Source organism: Phoxinus phoxinus (genome assembly GCF_949152265.1).
Source record: "Phoxinus phoxinus genome assembly, chromosome: 4".
Classification (NCBI taxonomy): Eukaryota; Metazoa; Chordata; class Actinopteri; order Cypriniformes; family Leuciscidae; genus Phoxinus; species Phoxinus phoxinus.
In genome coordinates this window covers 45,111,048-45,128,547 of record NC_136879.1, presented here as the reverse complement: position 1 = coordinate 45,128,547, position 17,500 = coordinate 45,111,048, and the positions used below count along the sequence as shown (strand labels likewise).

Genomic DNA, 17,500 nt, shown 5'->3' with positions numbered 1-17,500 from the left:
CGTTGATATCATCACAAGAACTTTTGAGGAATATGCAACATAATTTAGACAATTGTTTTGGTCATATGTATTATAATAACTGACAGGCTCAGAGCGCGGCTGAACACAGGAGCTTAGCTTCGCGGCTGAGACACGGTAGACTATTAACTTACAGCTTTACTCTTACACACCAAAGGCACGTCCACTTTAATGAACAATAATATTTATTAAACAAACCAGATCAAGAGCAGATCAAGAGCAGAAACTAAATAAAATGCATAACTGAGAATAAAGCACAGGCTCAAACTAATCCAGACAGTGCCGCCACACTGCCGATGTGTCTGATGACGAGTAGCAGAGGACGACTGAATCACACGCTCACAGTTAACTGTGGGTCGGGCGAATCCAAGAGAAGTGGAGCCCAGGGGTGTTCTGAAGACAGACTGTGACAGTAGCAACTACTGCTCTCCACCTGATGACATGATGAGCTAAACATCGACCAATCAGAGCTGTGGTCGGGCCAGAACGCATCCACCAGTAATGGACTGGGAGACTACAGCCCCAGTAAGTGTGTAATATGGCAGAGGTGGAAGTAACGAATCACAACTACTCACGTTACTGTAATCAAGTAGTTTTTTCGGGTACTTGTACTTTTTTGAGTATATTTTTAAATCTGTAATTTTACTTGTACTCTAGTAGATATCAAGCTAAGTAATCTACTTCGGTACTTGTAAAATCATATTTCGTTACTGGGTACAATTTGAATTGATATTCAAATCTTTGACCGGCATTTCGGTAGCCAATAAAAATATCTGGTCGTGAACGGACCAATAAAAACCCTGATATTTGAAAAGCGGCCGCAGTCGCAGTTAGGAGCGGATCATCAGAGGAGGCAGAGCTCAGAGTGATTCACGGCTGGACTGAGAGTTTGGAGACGGGGCATTAGTGTGATTTGTACAGATAACCTGTCTAACTGCATTACTACATCGTACATATTGAACTTAGAAAGTCCAGTATCATGACCACTAATTAATGTCCTTCGTCAATAAGGTAAAAATGTGTTAAAAGTGGCTATTATCTACACACATCTATGATTTGATTGAATATTTACTATCGCCGGCTAGAAAGTAACTAGTACTCTGAGTAGTTTTTGAGAAGAGTAATTTGTACTTTTACTTGTAGTTGAGTATGATGTCATCAGTGTGACGGTACTTTAACGGTAGATTTCTAGCACTCTCTCCAGCTCTGAGCGCCGCTGTACGCCGGCCGGATCACAGCTCTCCATCTGCTGTCGGTCTAGGACTCGACGTTATGCAGAAGAGTCACGTTTTAAACAGGAAAAATATCAAAACTCTTTGGTCATTTTTTGGAGAGAGATGCTAACGCTCTAATCAGAGTCAGTGATCTATGCTAAGCTATGCTAACAGTGCTGCCGCCAGAGCCGCAGATCGGCTAACGGTAAACCTGTTCCCAAACACTGTTCCTTTAAGAGGAGTCAAACTGGGGGATCCTGGAGCTGACCTGCTCACACACACACACACACACACACACACACACACACACACACACACACACCTGGAGCTGACCTGCAGTGATCTGGACACACACACACACACACCTGGAGCTGACCTGCAGTGATCCGGACACACGGACACACACACACACACACACACACACACACACACACACACACACACACACACACCTGGAGCTGACCTGCAGTGATCTGGACACACACACACACACCTGGAGCTGACCTGCAGTGATCCGGACACACACACACACACACACACACACACCTGGAGCTGACCTGCAGTGATCCGGACACACACACACACACACACACACACACACACACACACACAGATGAACAAAGATCAACACTGAACACACACACACACACACGAGTGTGTGGTGATGATGATGAAATCAGTTCTGATTGTTATGATCACATCAAATACAATATCAATATCTAATACTGCAGAACACACACACGATCCATTACTTCCCTCTATCTCTCTCTCTCTCTCTCTCTCTCTCTCTCTCTCTATCCCTCTCTCTCTCTCTCTCTCTCTCTCTCTATCTCTATCCCTCTCTCTGTCTATCTCTCTCTCTCTCTCTATCTATATCTATCTATCCCTCTCTCTGTCTATCCCTCTCTTTCTCTCTATCCCTCTCTCTATCCCTCTCTCTCTCTATCCCCCTCTCTCTCTCTCTCTCTCTCTCTATCTATATCTATCTGTTTATCTCTCTATCCCTCTCTCTCTCTATCCCCCTCTCTCTCTATCTCTCTCTCTCTCTATCCCTCTCTATCCCTCTCTCTCTCTCTATCTATATCTATCTGTTTATCTCTCTCTCTGTCTATCCCTCTCTCTCTCTCTCTCTCTATCCCTCTCTCTCTATCCCTCTCTCTCTCTCTCTATCCCTCTCTCTCTCTCTCTCCCTCTCTCTCTCTCTCTCTTCTCCCACAACAGCATCACTGCTGCAATAAGACAACATGAATTACAGTAACAACCCACATATCTACACACTGTCATAACACACACACTATCACACAGTCCCCATACACGCAATCTACACACACCAGCAAACACATACACAATCCATACGCAACACACACATCTAACGTTACACACAATTTTCACAGATCGCGCGCACGGGCGCGAGCGCAGGCCGCATCTCTCTCTCTCTCTGTGTGTGTGTGTGTGTGTGTGTTGTGTGTTCGGTGTCTCCGCTGGCCAGCGCGCGCGTCAGTGCGTTCATCGCGCCGCGCCGCATCTTAAAGCGTTACCGCGTCCCTCACCTTTGCTTTGGTGATCATGTGCGTGGCGAGTTTGACCACAGCGAAGTTGCCCTTCCCGATGGTGCGCTCCATCTCGTAGTACCCGACGCGCACGGCCGGCGGGCGACTGACGCTCGCGTTCGGGTGGTGTATGGGGGCGTTGGGCTGCGCTCGCTCGCGGCTCCGGTTGGGGTTCGGGTTCGGGTTGGGGTTCGGGAGCCCGGCGGCGGGCCCGCTCGACACGGCCGCCATCTTCTGCCCTCTCTCTGCGGGAACAACAAGCGAGGACGCGCAGCGCGCTCCCGGGACACGCCCCCGCCGTGCGTCACGGCGCGAGCTCCGCCCCTTTCCGCAGCGCGCACTCATGGATGTCGCCGTGGCAACCGATAGCGTAACAATGACTTCATTGCCCGCGCGAGCGCGTGTCACGGTCGCCTTGGCGACGGGACGTGTGCGCGCGTGCGCGTGTGTGTTTGGTTTATTATATTCCTCAGATCTCTCGCTGTCTATGCTCGAATGCGCTGAGGAAACTATCGTCATGACAACAAGAAGTTCCCTGCCTATACCCCCCCCCCCCCCCCCCCTCTTTCAACCGGAAACGCGCTCGGAGACAGGAATGTGGGAACCGTGAATGCGCAACTCCTCATGCACGAGCCTCAGAGCATGCGCATCTATCTATCTATCTATCTATCTATCTATCTATCTATCTATCTATCTATCTATCTATCTATCTATCTATCTATCTATCTATCTATCTATCTATCTATCTATCTATCTATCTGTCTGTCATTAGAGTTGTTTAATATGGTAATTTGCAGTAGCCTATAGATGCTCAAGCTCAGTTGTGTTTAGAATGACCTCACAGTTTTTTTTACATTTTGTTACATATCAAATGTAAATTCGTGTCCCTGTTACACTGAATGTTGTCGCATTTTCCTGATTAAATAAACATAAAAAAAAATAAAAAATAAACAAGGAGACCCAATACAATTATATATTGCATGTAATTAATCTTCGGTAACACAATTTATTAATACCATCAAGTTAGTGTTTTTTTGCATTGTAACATCTATTCCAAAATAATAACCAAAGGCAGTAACAATTTAAACAATATATTGTATGTGTGAACTGATATTTATGATCATCAGTCATCAACAAGAGCCGGGATTTATCGCACAAACCAATCATATCCGATCATAACCGATCATATCCAATCAATAACCGATCATATCCAATCAATAACCAATCATATCCAATCATAACCGGTCATATCCGATCATAACCGATCATATCCAATCAATAACCGATCATATCCAATCAATAACCAATCATATCCAATCATAACCGATCATATCCGATCATAACCGATCATATCCAATCAATAACCGATCATATCCAATCAATAACTGATCATATCCAATCATAACCGATCATATCCGATCATAACCGATCATATCCAATCAATAACTGATCATATCCAATCAATAACGATCATATCCAATCAATAACTGATCATAATCGATCATAACCGATCATAACCAATCAATAACTGATCATGACCGATCATATCCAATCAATAACTGATCATGACCGATCATATCCAATCAAAGTGTAATGAAGGCATTGACCCCCCCCCCCCACACACACACACACACACACACACCCCAGCGCTTGAGCGGGTGTGTTGGCTCGAGGCGAGCGTCCCGCTGTACTCCGCCTGCAGGGGTCGCTGTGGGGACAGTCCTGTAACTCTTTACAGTAGATCAGCACGTTTGGTTACACTGGTTTCTCTCCACATCCTGAGAGCAATCAATAACAGAAGTGCTGAAGTCTCAGGACTAGGGATGGGAATTGATAAGAATTTAACGATTCCGATTCCAATATCGATATTGCTTATCGATCCGATTCCTTATCGATTCTCTTATCGATTCTTATTGGGGTGAGGAATTAAGTACAAATTTGTTTGTATTAACTCGCTTTAATATCTGATCAAATTGATAATTTTCACATTCATTGGTCCGGACAAAAAATAAAAATAAAACTGCCATTTATGTGCCATAAAAAATAAAAACACAGACTGAAAACAGTTCAGGAAGAGCGTGTGCCTTTTGGAATATTAACAGTGCTCATTTGGATTAGGCTATTGAGTTACTAAAACAAACTTTGTCAAATAATACACAGGTTTTCTTCACATTTTGAACGTTTTTGTTTCCATTTGTTTAATTTCAAGATCTGATGTGACTTAGCCATTGCTGTTTTTACAGCTACAAAGCTGGAGCACTAAATGATATTCAGTCACATTATACACGCTTCTAACATTAAACAAAGCACATAGTACCTGATATTATCATTGCCACACTTTGAGATTGTTGTCCCAGCGCGACGTCGCAGTAAAATAGGATCTGTTTCAAATAGAATCGTTGCGTGTCGCGGCTGGTTAAACTTTGATTAACATGGAAAATTATACTTTTTATCACGTGTCGCACCGCCGCGTTGCATGTAGTTAGGACGCGGTCAGAGCGCTTCTGGCTCGATGCCATGTTTTCTCATAGTGTTTGCTACATTCTGAACCAAAACAACGCAGCACGTGTGTAACGTCGTGTCACATTTGAACGAGCGGAACCGATAAGCGGAATCGTTAAGCAGGCATGCTAACGGTTCCAAGGAATCGATTCACTGCGCACCGGTTCTGAAGAAGAACCGGTTCTCGGTTCCCGGTTCCCATCCCTACTCAGGACCAAAACATGCTAGCTCATGCTTTTAAAAACTAGCTCGCTATTGCTAGCAGCTCTGAAATCGCCTACCCTACCTTTAACGTCACAATTGTAATATTTGCGTTGTTTTATTTATATATTTATTATTATTATGTTATTTTTATTATTCAAATTAGTTTTTGAGGAGACACTGCCTCCCCTGCCTGATATTTTAATAGCCCTTGATGTATATACAGTGTATATGGTCCACCGCAGCTCAGCTCCTGGACGTCAGAGAGTTCATCCAATCAACCGGAAGCATCTCAAAAACATGACGTTTGACTTCCTGCTTCTGCGCATCAAAACGTCAGCAAACCCTCAGCTGCAGATACTGGAGGAAACCACAACACATCAAGCAGAAGCAGTGTGTGTGTGTGTGTGTGTGTGTGTGTATACACGCACACACAACATGTACAGAAGCGTCTCTCATCACAAAACCAAAGATCTTTCTCTTTAACTTTTTTAATTAACTTCCCAGCAGACGTTACACTACAACATATCGCCATAAATATGTTCAGAACATGTCAGAATAGTTACAGTCAGATTGCGAACACATTATTATGAATAAATCACTTTGATTCACAGGCCAGGTTGTTCTGAAATCAGTGCCTTTATTAATGTGTATGTGTGTGTAATGTATGAGGGTCTTTAGCATAGACAGACAAACGTAAACAAACTCCTGTCATGAGCGTCAACGGGATCACGTGTGCCATTCCGAGCTCTGCCATTGGCTAAGCAGAGGATCCATCCCGACAGCAGCTGTAATTCGATAAAGATTGAATTATGTGTATTATTAACTCACATGTATCACAAACTACATATTAATTATGTAGTTTGTGTAAATAATTGTTCTTTGTGTGTAAAATAATTGTGAACGTGTCCCCGTCTGTGGAGGCGACCTGCGCGTCACGTGACCTGTGCGCGATGACGTCACGTCTGAGCCGCTGGCCAGTATATCAACACAACAGCGCGAGGGCGAGCGGACCGCAACCGCGTTCACCGTTCACCTCAGTGTCACACCTAACCGCACATTATAGTGAACACTGCTCAAGTGTGTGTTTAATACCGCCATCGGGAGCTCAGCGCGAGACACGGTCAGTGTATACGTCCACCTCACAGAAACCTCTACGCTAACGTCACCTGATGGCTGTTATTATTCTTATGGAAATGTAACGTTAACGTCGCTGACTATATGTGTGTGTGTGTGTGTGTGTGTGTGTGTGTGTGTGTGTGTTTCTGTCATGTTATTGATAACACAATTAATCACAGTTAATTCTTTATAAACTCTCGGCCTATCGCGTCACATTTGTCTACAATTACCTCAGTATTAATGTGTTATTCGAGCTGTATTCAGTGGAACTAACGTTTCATAGTTGGATGGACGTATAGTGACGTCACTCCTGATTAATGTAAACAGCGTTAAGTATGTAGTACTTTTAGGTGTGTATTATGTATTAAGGGTGAAGTACAGATGAAGTGTGTGTACAGATGAAGTGTGTGTACAGATGAAGTGTGTGTACAGATTAAGTGTGTAGTACAGATGAAGTGTGTAGTACAGATGAAGGGTGTAGTACAGATGAAGTGTGTAGTACCGATGAAGTGTGTAGTACCGATGAAGTGTGTAGTACCGATGAAGTGTGTAGTACCGATGAAGTGTTTAGTACCGATGAAGTGTGTAGTACAGATGAAGTGTGTAGTACAGATGAAGTACCGATGAAGTGTGTAGTACCGATGAAGTGTGTAGTACCGATGAAGTGTGTAGTACAGATGAAGTGTTTAGTACAGATGAAGTGTGTAGTACAGATGAAGTGTGTAGTACAGATGAAGTACCGATGAAGTGTGTAGTACCGATGAAGTGTGTAGTACCGATGAAGTGTGTAGTACAGATGAAGTACGAATGAAGTGTGTACCGATGAAGTGTGTAGTACCGATGAAGTGTGTAGTACAGATGAAGTACAGATGAAGTGTGTAGTACAGATTAGTGTTGTCACGATACTAGAATTTCTAACTTCGATACGATACCTTGAAAAATATCGATTTTCGATACCACAGAGAAAAAAACTGCCACAATATTAAGGGGGTATTTTTTTTATTTATTTAAAGCTAAATATAAGTCTAGAACATGACAATGAGGTATATTTTACATACCTGTTCATATTTTAAGAGTTCTATCTGTTAATATTTTTTAATTGGACCAGGGCTAACATGACCCGTTGTATTTGTATAACCTACTGTTATCAAAGATTAAAATATAGCCTACTGTAACAAAAAAGCACTTAACAGTATCAAATTGGAGGATAGAGTGTCAGTAATGTATAATAATAAGATTAAACATTACATTTTCAGTTAAAGGCATTTCATTATTGAATTCAGAGATGCCATTGTCTAGCTGTTTAGTTGTTACAGATGAAGTGTGTAGTACAGATGAAGTGTGTAGTACAGATGAAGTGTGTAGTACAGATGAAGTGGGTAGTACAGATGAAGTGGGTAGTACAGATGAAGTGTGTAGTACAGATGAAGTGTGTAGTACAGATGAAGTGTGTACAGAAAGAAAGAAACGGTGTATGTCGTTTTGAGAACATTTATTGTGCAAAAGTGTAATTATACAACATAATGTTGCAGATAAATAAAATTCAAGTACACTAGACTTTAAGTAGCCCTAATGTTTATATTATGGCTAGCAGCTTATGAAACCCCAAATTCAAAATGAGAATATTGTGAAAAGGTTTTCATAAGCTGTAAGCCATAATCATCAAAATTATAACAAATAAAGGCTTGTAATATCTCACTTTGCATGTAATGAGTCTATATAATATATTAGTTTGACTTTTGCATGATATTCAAATTTTTCGAGTTTCTCCTGTTATACGTCAACCAGGGTGGGAAATTAACTTTTTTGTCCACCAGCCACAGTGGCTGGTGGATGCCCAATTTTACCAGCCACTTATATTTTTTACCAGCCACTTTTTCCGGAATTCAAATTGCAAGAAAGAAATTGCTTTAATACGTTTTTTATTTATTTCAGGGTACCCCCAGGATCCTCCAGCTTAAATTCAAGGCTTTTAAAGACCTTTTTAATACCATTTCAAATGAAATTCAATGCCAACTTCGTACCCATTCCAACATAAGTATGAGGGGAAAATATCAAATCTGTATAAATTTTAAACCCTGGAAAATAATTATGTAGGCTACTATGTAGGCTAGTTGAATTAAATAAAACATTTTATTTAAATGATCAGTCATATTAAATACATACGCAACAGCGTTGTAGTGCGCTTGGTGTGTGTAGGCCAGAGTTCATTTTGGCAACCATTTTTGATTCAGTCTTAGTCTTCAACTTCAGACGAAAATGCTTATGAATGCAAACTTTAAGGCATTACTTTTAGTAAACTGCAGTTACTTTAGGTAGCTATTTTATATGTAGTCTTTAGACAGAAAATGTCATAATTATTCTCTCTAGGCCATTCAATTAAGCTTATGAGAAATTATTTACATTGCACTCTTTAGCACTTGTGCAATTCTACATATCCCTTTTCCTAAGTTCCGTGGTTCTCCAATGTTTTTGAGTGCCGTACCCCCTGGTACCCCCTCTCTTCCACTTAGACTGCAGTCACACCTTTTCCATTAAGGGACAATATTCGCCCCCTTTAATACATTTTTCCATTTAATTTTTAACCTTTATAATACCTTTTAAAAATAAATAATGCTTTAAATAAAACAATGTTCAATAAATATGCAATGTTAAAAAACGTTTAATATTAATAAAAATATTATATTAACATAGCCAGTAGGTGGCGGTCATCGAGTCATTAATTCATTGAATCTCACGGTTCGTTCAAAGCCACAGATTTCGTTGCAAAATAGAGCAATAAGCCGGACTATACTGTTTTAAATGCAGTACATCACTTAAATGTTACCCTTTTTTTTTTTTTTACTGTTGTATACAATCAATGTCACATTTGAAATCGTGTGGATATTCGGGAAACATTGCATTCTTGCTCATGATCAACATTAAAAACACTGCTGGATTTCAGCCTGCATTTTGATCGCAGATTTAGTCGCACAAACAGCGCAAGCGGCTCGTGACAGAACACAGACCGACTGAAGGACACTTTAATTTAAGTAGAAAATCTCAAATAAAGATCGCCAGCTTGTCTGTGTTTTCAGATCATCCGCGCTTCAGCAGTGCTAGAGAGAGCGCGCGCGCATTGCCAGATACTATTGAAAAGACCGCGTAGAAAACATGTTCTTTTAACAGAAAAGCTCTGATTTGGGGTTTAAATTATTGAATTCTGGCATTTGTGGCCACAGCGGATTAAACCGACACTTTCCCATTTCAGACGAACCTAAGTGCAGTGCATAGACTGGTCGTCGGGAAGATAGGATAACGTTTCCCTTGGTCATCAATGCGCCACTTGTTAGAAAAGTAACGTTACCTTTTCGTTTTCTTTACTTCGCCCTCAGTTTGTAGCTGTTCATTTATAACTGCTGACTCCGCTGCGGGCCTCCTAACACCAGGATGTCGCCAGATTTAAAAAAAATAATTTCCCTTTCTTCTGCACCAGCTCAGCTATATATATACACTTTTTTATTCTCAGCTTAGCTATGTGTATAAGTTATACAGTATAACGGTCTCTTCAGCGCCGTGACACACAGCGCTGAAAACCAATCAAAAGAGTTACTCGATAAAAGTGTATTATTGTTACTTAGCAACCGCATTCTTTGACAAAGGCTGTCCAATCCGTACAATGAAATCACTCGCAGCATGTGTTTATTGGTTACTACTTAATACATTCAATGTTAATGTAAAGACGCGTTTACGCGCGCTTTTGGTGCGAACGCAGCATTATTATAATCCACCCGCCACTGTGGCTGGTATACACGGCAAAGTGACCCGCCACTTTGAAAAAGTACCCGCCCTCGGCGGGTGGCGGGTGCTAATTTCCCACCCTGACGTCAACTAAAGAAAATGCTTCAAGTATAAAAGGTTATTTACAGTAGTGCCGTGCCATAGACAGTAAAGAGTGCAGAACAGTGCAGAAGGCACTCGAAATCAAATGCAGTTTTAGTTTGGCTATTTTTTTAAAGGACACAAAATATGCAAAGAGCAGAAAAACTGATGTCTTCTCAGTTAAAAAGCAACACAACAATGAATCTTAAAATCGGGCACACACAGAGATGTTGTGTTTACACTATTTTGTGAATACGCGCTGGTATTCAGTGACATGTTTCGTGTTGAGGTGGCAGAACAGATTAGTCGTGTGTTACCCCGAACTGTTGCCCCACACACTCTGTATAGTTTGCTGCTGCTCGTCGGACGGCTTAAATCCGAACCAAGTCCAAATAATGGATGTTGCACCGATCTTTTTCACCGGCTCCTCCGTTTCGCTGTCAGCCATGTTTACTCAAGAATACGACGAATATGATGCGCTTCAGCCGGTTGCAGCTCGTGGCTCTAAATTTCGCGGGTAGATTGCGTCATCAACATGCATTATCGCGATAGTGCAATATAATTTAAATCTCTATCGTAGGCCAATTTTGTATCGTTTATATCGCATATCGTTTATATCGCCCATTACTAGGTACAGATGAAGTGTGTAGTACAGATGAAGTGTGTAGTACAGATGAAGTGTGTAGTACAGATGAAGTACAGATGAAGTGTGTAGTACAGATGAAGTGTGTAGTACAGATGAAGTGTGTAGTACAGATGAAGTGTGTAGTACAGATGAAGTGTGTAGTACAGATGAAGTACAGATGAAGTGTGTAGTACAGATGAAGTACAGATGAAGTGTGTAGTACAGATGAAGATGAAGTGTGTAGTACAGATGAAGTACAAAGGAAGTGTGTAGTACAGATGAAGTGTGTAGTACAGATGAAGTACAGATGAAGTGTGTAGTACAGATGAAGATGAAGTGTGTAGTACAGATGAAGTACAAAGGAAGTGTGTAGTACAGATGAAGTGTGTAGTACAGATGAAGTACAGATGAAGTGTGTAGTACAGATGAAGATGAAGTGTGTAGTACAGATGAAGTACAAAGGAAGTGTGTAGTACAGATGAAGTGTGTAGTAGAGATGAAGTACAGATGAAGTGTGTAGTACAGATGAAGATGAAGTGTGTAGTACAGATGAAGTACAAAGGAAGTGTGTAGTACAGATGAAGTGTGTAGTACAGATGAAGTACAAAGGAAGTGTGTAGTACAGATGAAGTACAGATGAAGTGTGTAGTACAGATGAAGTACAAAGGAAGTGTGAAGTACAGATGAAGTACAGATGAAGTGTGTAGTACAGATGAAGTACAAAGGAAGTGTGAAGTACAGATGAAGTACAGATGAAGTGTGTAGTACAGATGAAGTGTGTAGTACAGATGAAGTACAAAGGAAGTGTGAAGTACAGATGAAGTACAAAGGAAGTGTGAAGTACAGATGAAGTACAGATGAAGTGTGTAGTACAGATGAAGTACAAAGGAAGTGTGAAGTACAGATGAAGTACAGATGAAGTGTGTAGTACAGATGAAGTGTGTAGTACAGATGAAGTACAAAGGAAGTGTGAAGTACAGATGAAGTACAAAGGAAGTGTGTAGTACAGATGAAGTACAAAGGAAGTGTGAAGTACAGATGAAGTACAAAGGAAGTGTGTAGTACAGATGAAGTACAAAGGAAGTGTGAAGTACAGATGAAGTACAAAGGAAGTGTGTAGTACAGATGAAGTGTGTAGTACAGATGAAGTACAAAGGAAGTGTGTAGTACAGATGAAGTGTGTAGTACAGATGAAGTACAAAGGAAGTGTGAAGTACAGATGAAGTACAAAGGAAGTGTGTAGTACAGATGAAGTACAAAGGAAGTGTGTAGTACAGATGAAGTGTGTAGTATAGATGAAGTACAAAGGAAGTGTGTAGTACAGATGAAGTACAAAGGAAGTGTGAAGTACAGATGAAGTACAAAGGAAGTGTGTAGTACAGATGAAGTACAAAGGAAGTGTGAAGTACAGATGAAGTACAAAGGAAGTGTGTAGTACAGATGAAGTGTGTAGTACAGATGAAGTACAAAGGAAGTGTGTAGTACAGATGAAGTGTGTAGTACAGATGAAGTACAAAGGAAGTGTGAAGTACAGATGAAGTACAAAGGAAGTGTGTAGTACAGATGAAGTACAAAGGAAGTGTGTAGTACAGATGAAGTGTGTAGTATAGATGAAGTACAAAGGAAGTGTGTAGTACAGATGAAGTGTGTAGTATAGATGAAGTACAAAGGAAGTGTGTAGTACAGATGAAGTACAAAGGAAGTGTGTAGTACAGATGAAGTACAAAGGAAGTGTTTAGTACAGATGAAGTGTGTAGTATAGATGAAGTACAAAGGAAGTGTGTAGTACAGATGAAGTACAAAGGAAGTGTGTAGTACAGATGAAGTGTGTAGTATAGATGAAGTACAAAGGAAGTGTGTAGTACAGATGAAGTACAAAGGAAGTGTGTAGTACAGATGAAGTGTGTAGTACAGATGAAGTACAGATGAAGTGTGTAGTACAGATGAAGTACAGATGAAGTGTGTAGTACAGATGAAGTACAGATGAAGTGTGTAGTACAGATGAAGTACAAAGGAAGTGTGTAGTACAGATGAAGTACAGATGAAGTGTGAAGTACAGATGAAGTACAAAGGAAGTGTGAAGTACAGATGAAGTACAAAGGAAGTGTGTAGTACAGATGTAGTACAGATGAAGTATGCTAACTCTGGCTCTAGACCTCAGGCTGATGCCGGATCCAGCATGCTGGGGTTCTGCTGGGTTTCGGGGTGGCTGGTCCTGATGCTGGGGTTCTGGAGTCCAGTGAGCGGGAGGAACATGGTCATCCAGAGAGACGCTCAGTTCGACATGACGTACGACGACGTGGTCACCAGCGACAACCAGACCATCTACTCCTACAACCACACCGTGTCCAGGAACAAGGCAGGGTCATCAGAACCGAGTCCATCAGAACCGACGACCGCTACACTGAGGCGGCCTATAATAATCTCTCTCTCTCTCTCTCTCTCTCAGACCGAGGGCGTGCGAGTGTCGGTGGAGCTGTTATCGGAGAGCGCTGCTAGCCCGGTTCTGTTCGTGGTCCGGCAGAAACAGGCGGTTCTGTCCTTTCAGGTCCCACTCATCCTCCGAGGCCTGTGAGTACAGCCGTTGCCTAGCAACACACCATCCCATAATCCCTCATCCTCAGAGGCCTGTGAGTATAGCCGTTGCCTAGCAACACACCATCCCATAATACCGATCCCGTGACATCCACCTGAGGAACTTGTGGACGTTCACTCAGTAACTTCTGGAACTGTATTTGTAATGTACATTTGTAGTGTTATTTCACATTACAGTTTCTGCACCTGAAAATCTGAAAACTGGTGATTTCAGTCGTATCTTTTTTAATTAGCGTATTATTTCAATTGACCGCTCGCAAAGACCCGCCTTAGTTACTGTTGCTATGTCCGACAAGCTATGGAGAACAAATCCTCCATGTTCATCTGCTAACTCTCCTGACCGCTCTGGCGGACAAAATGGCGGATGGCGAAGTATGATTGGTCAGATCACCTGTCAATCAAGCTCCCTGCGAAGGGTCAATTGTATAAAATTAATATTTTGTATACGTTCATGTTTAGTAACTGAGTGTGTATTGTGTTTAATAATGCCTGAAGTGTATATTAGTCCGGCTAGTTGTTCCTCTATGGTGTTTATGGTGTTGAAATTCCACCGATACCCAACCCGAAGCATGACTCACGGTCCAGCGCTCGAGTCACATGACCAGCAGAGTTTGGACTGTGATATGGTGATGCGTGCGTTCATGTGTGAACCTTGAGCTTTCAGTTCCTCATGAGCTTCTGTGTTTACAAGCAGTAAACTGTGTGTGTGTGTGTGTGTGTGTGTGTGTGTGTCCGTGTGTGTGTGTGTGTGTGTGCAGGTATCAGAGGAAGTACCAGTACACACAGGTGGGCCGCACGCTGTGCCAGCCGCCCACTAAAGCCGTGGCGGAGACTCAGTTCTTCTTCGTGGACGTGTCGACGCTCTCCAGCGCCGGGATCCAGTTTCAGCTGAGAGTCAGTCGCGTCGACAGCTTCACACTGCAGTGAGTCACACACACACACACACACACACGGACACACACACACACACACACACACACACACACACACACACACACACACACACGGACACACACACACACACACACACACACACACACACACACACACACACACACACACTCACACACACGGACACACACACACAAGTATCTCAAACTGGAACATGGATATCAGAAAGGGTTAGTTGCAAACAAACAAAAAGATTTAATTTCAAATTCCAACCCAAATACAGAAATGGATTAAAACCATAAAAAAAATTATTGACATTCTTTTCAGGATATCACAATCTATAGGCATATAGTGCATCTCTAAAATACAGCTCCTCCCCCAACTCGTGAAGAGAGGTCTCCAAACAGTAATATCTGTAGTAAGACATGTTAGCACCATCACACTGACACTGGAATATGAATATTGGCGTTTCCGTCGTGTGTTCAGGTCGTGTGTTCAGGTCGCGTGATCAGGTCATGTGATCAGGTCTTGTGTTCAGGTCATGTGTTCAGGTCATGTGTTCAGGTCATGTGTTCAGGTCATGTGTTCAGGTCATGTGTTCAGGTCGTGTGTTCAGGTCATGTGTTCAGGTCATGTGTTCAGGTCATGTGTTCAGGTCATGTGTTCAGGTCATGTGTTCAGGTCATGTGTTCAGGTCATGTGTTCAGGTCGTGTGTTCAGGTCGCGTGTTCAGGTCGTGTGTTCAGGTCGTGTGATCAGGTCACGTGTTCAGGTCAGTCACGTGTTCAGGTCACGTGTTCAGGTCACGTGTTCAGGTCATGTGTTCAGGTCGTGTGTTCAGGTCGTGTGTTCAGGTCATGTGTTCAGGTCATGTTCAGGTCGTGTGTTCAGGTCATGTGTTCAGGTCATGTGTTCAGGTCATGTGTTCAGGTCATGTGTTCAGGTCGTGTGTTCAGGTCATGTGTTCAGGTCGTGTGTTCAGGTCATGTGTTCAGGTCGTGTGTTCAGGTCATGTGTTCAGGTCATGTGTTCAGGTCATGTGTTCAGGTCGTGTGTTCAGGTCGCGTGTTCAGGTCGCGTGTTCAGGTCGCGTGTTCAGGTCATGTGTTCAGGTCATGTGTTCAGGTCGTGTGTTCAGGTCGTGTGTTCAGGTCGTGTGTTCAGGTCGTGTGTTCAGGTCATGTGTTCAGGTCATGTGTTCAGGTCGTGTGTTCAGGTCGTGTGTTCAGGTCGTGTGTTCAGGTCGTGTGTTCAGGTCGTGTGTTCAGGTCGTGTGTTCAGGTCGTGTGTTCAGGTCGTGTGTTCAGGTCGCGTGTTCAGGTCGCGTGTTCAGGTCATGTGTTCAGGTCATGTGTTCAGGTCATGTGTTCAGGTCATGTGTTCAGGTCTTGTGTTCAGGTCTTGTGTTCAGGTCATGTGTTCAGGTCATGTGTTCAGGTCTTGTGTTCAGGTCATGTGTTCAGGTCATGTGTTCAGGTCATGTGTACAGGTCATGTGATCAGGTCGTGTGTTCAGGTCATGTGTTCAGGTCGTGTGTTCAGGTCATGTGTTCAGGTCTTGTGTTCAGGTCATGTGTTCAGGTCATGTGTTCAGGTCGTGTGTTCAGGTCGTGTGTTCAGGTCGTGTGTTCAGGTCATGTGTTCAGGTCTTGTGTTCAGGTCATGTGTTCAGGTCATGTGTTCAGGTCTTGTGTTCAGGTCATGTGTTCAGGTCATGTGTTCAGGTCGTGTGTTCATGTGTTCAGGTCATGTGTTCAGGTCGTGTGTTCAGGTCGTGTGTTCAGGTCATGTGTTCAGGTCGTGTGTTCAGGTCATGTGTTCAGGTCATGTGATCAGGTCATGTGATCAGGTCATGTGTTCAGGTCTTGTGTTCAGGTCTTGTGTTCAGGTCTTGTGTTCAGGTCGTGTGTTCAGGTCGTGTGTTCATGTGTTCAGGTCATGTGTTCAGGTCATGTGTTCAGGTCGTGTGTTCATGTGTTCAGGTCATGTGTTCAGGTCATGTGTTCAGGTCATGTGTTCAGGTCATGTGTTCAGGTCGTGTGTTCAGGTCATGTGTTCAGGTCGTGTGTTCAGGTCATGTGTTCAGGTCGTGTGTTCAGGTCATGTGTTCAGGTCATGTGTTCAGGTCATGTGTTCAGGTCGTGTGTTCATGTGTTCAGGTCATGTGTTCAGGTCATGTGTTCAGGTCACGTGTTCAGGTCACGTGTTCAGGTCACGTGTTCAGGTCACGTGTTCAGGTCATGTGTTCAGGTCACGTGTTCAGGTCACGTGTTCAGGTCACGTGTTCAGGTCACGTGTTCAGGTCACGTGTTCAGGTCACGTGTTCAGGTCACGTGTTCAGGTCACGTGTTCAGGTCACGTGTTCAGGTCACGTGTTCAGGTCACGTGTTCAGGTCACGTGTTCAGGTCACGTGTTCAGGTCTTGTGTTCAGGTCGTGTGTTCAGGTCGTGTGTTCATGTGTTCAGGTCATGTGTTCAGGTCACGTGTTCAGGTCACGTGTTCAGGTCACGTGTTCAGGTCACGTGTTCAGGTCACGTGTTCAGGTCACGTGTTCAGGTCGCGTGTTCAGGTCGCGTGTTCAGGTCGCGTGTTCAGGTCGCGTGTTCAGGTCGCGTGTTCAGGTCGCGTGTTCAGGTCGCGTGTTCAGGTCGCGTGTTCAGGTCGCGTGTTCAGGTCGCGTGTTCAGGTCGCGTGTTCAGGTCGCGTGTTCAGGTCGCGTGTTCAGGTCGCGTGTTCAGGTCGCGTGTTCAGGTCGCGTGTTCAGGTCGCGTGTTCAGGTCGCGTGTTCAGGTCGCGTGTTTAGGTCGCGTGTTCAGGTCGCGTGTTCAGGTCACGTGTTCAGGTCGAGTGTTTTCATGTCGCGTGTTCAGGTCATGTGTTCAGGTCGCGTGTTCAGGTCGCGTGTTCAGGTCGCGTGTTCAGGT

At 43.2% G+C, this 17,500-nt stretch overlaps 2 protein-coding genes across 6 annotated transcripts in view; one reads left to right on the top strand and one right to left on the bottom strand.

Moving 5' to 3' along the window:
• Nucleotides 1-3,081, bottom strand: part of sik3 (SIK family kinase 3) — a 76,255-nt gene extending 73,174 nt beyond the window's left edge. For 3 of the 4 annotated variants that reach the window (XM_079609634.1, XM_079609635.1, XM_079609636.1), the window contains exon 1: nucleotides 2,783-3,081. In XM_079609634.1, the coding sequence (XP_079465760.1) occupies nucleotides 2,783-3,013 (231 nt within the window). In that variant the 5' untranslated portion in view covers nucleotides 3,014-3,081. The remainder of the gene's footprint in view (nucleotides 1-2,782) is intronic. The other variant, XM_079609639.1, reaches the window with a different exon arrangement.
• Nucleotides 3,082-6,421: 3,340 nt separating this feature from the next.
• The window catches only part of sidt2 (SID1 transmembrane family, member 2), a 37,882-nt gene continuing 26,803 nt past the window's right edge, over nucleotides 6,422-17,500 (top strand). Inside the window, exons 1-4 of one of the 2 annotated variants that reach the window (XM_079609599.1) lie at nucleotides 6,422-6,608; nucleotides 13,245-13,449; nucleotides 13,540-13,661; nucleotides 14,444-14,608. In XM_079609599.1, coding sequence (XP_079465725.1) covers nucleotides 6,439-6,608; nucleotides 13,245-13,449; nucleotides 13,540-13,661; nucleotides 14,444-14,608 — 662 coding nt within the window. In that variant the 5' untranslated portion in view covers nucleotides 6,422-6,438. The remainder of the gene's footprint in view (nucleotides 6,609-13,244; nucleotides 13,450-13,539; nucleotides 13,662-14,443; nucleotides 14,609-17,500) is intronic. The other variant, XM_079609600.1, reaches the window with a different exon arrangement.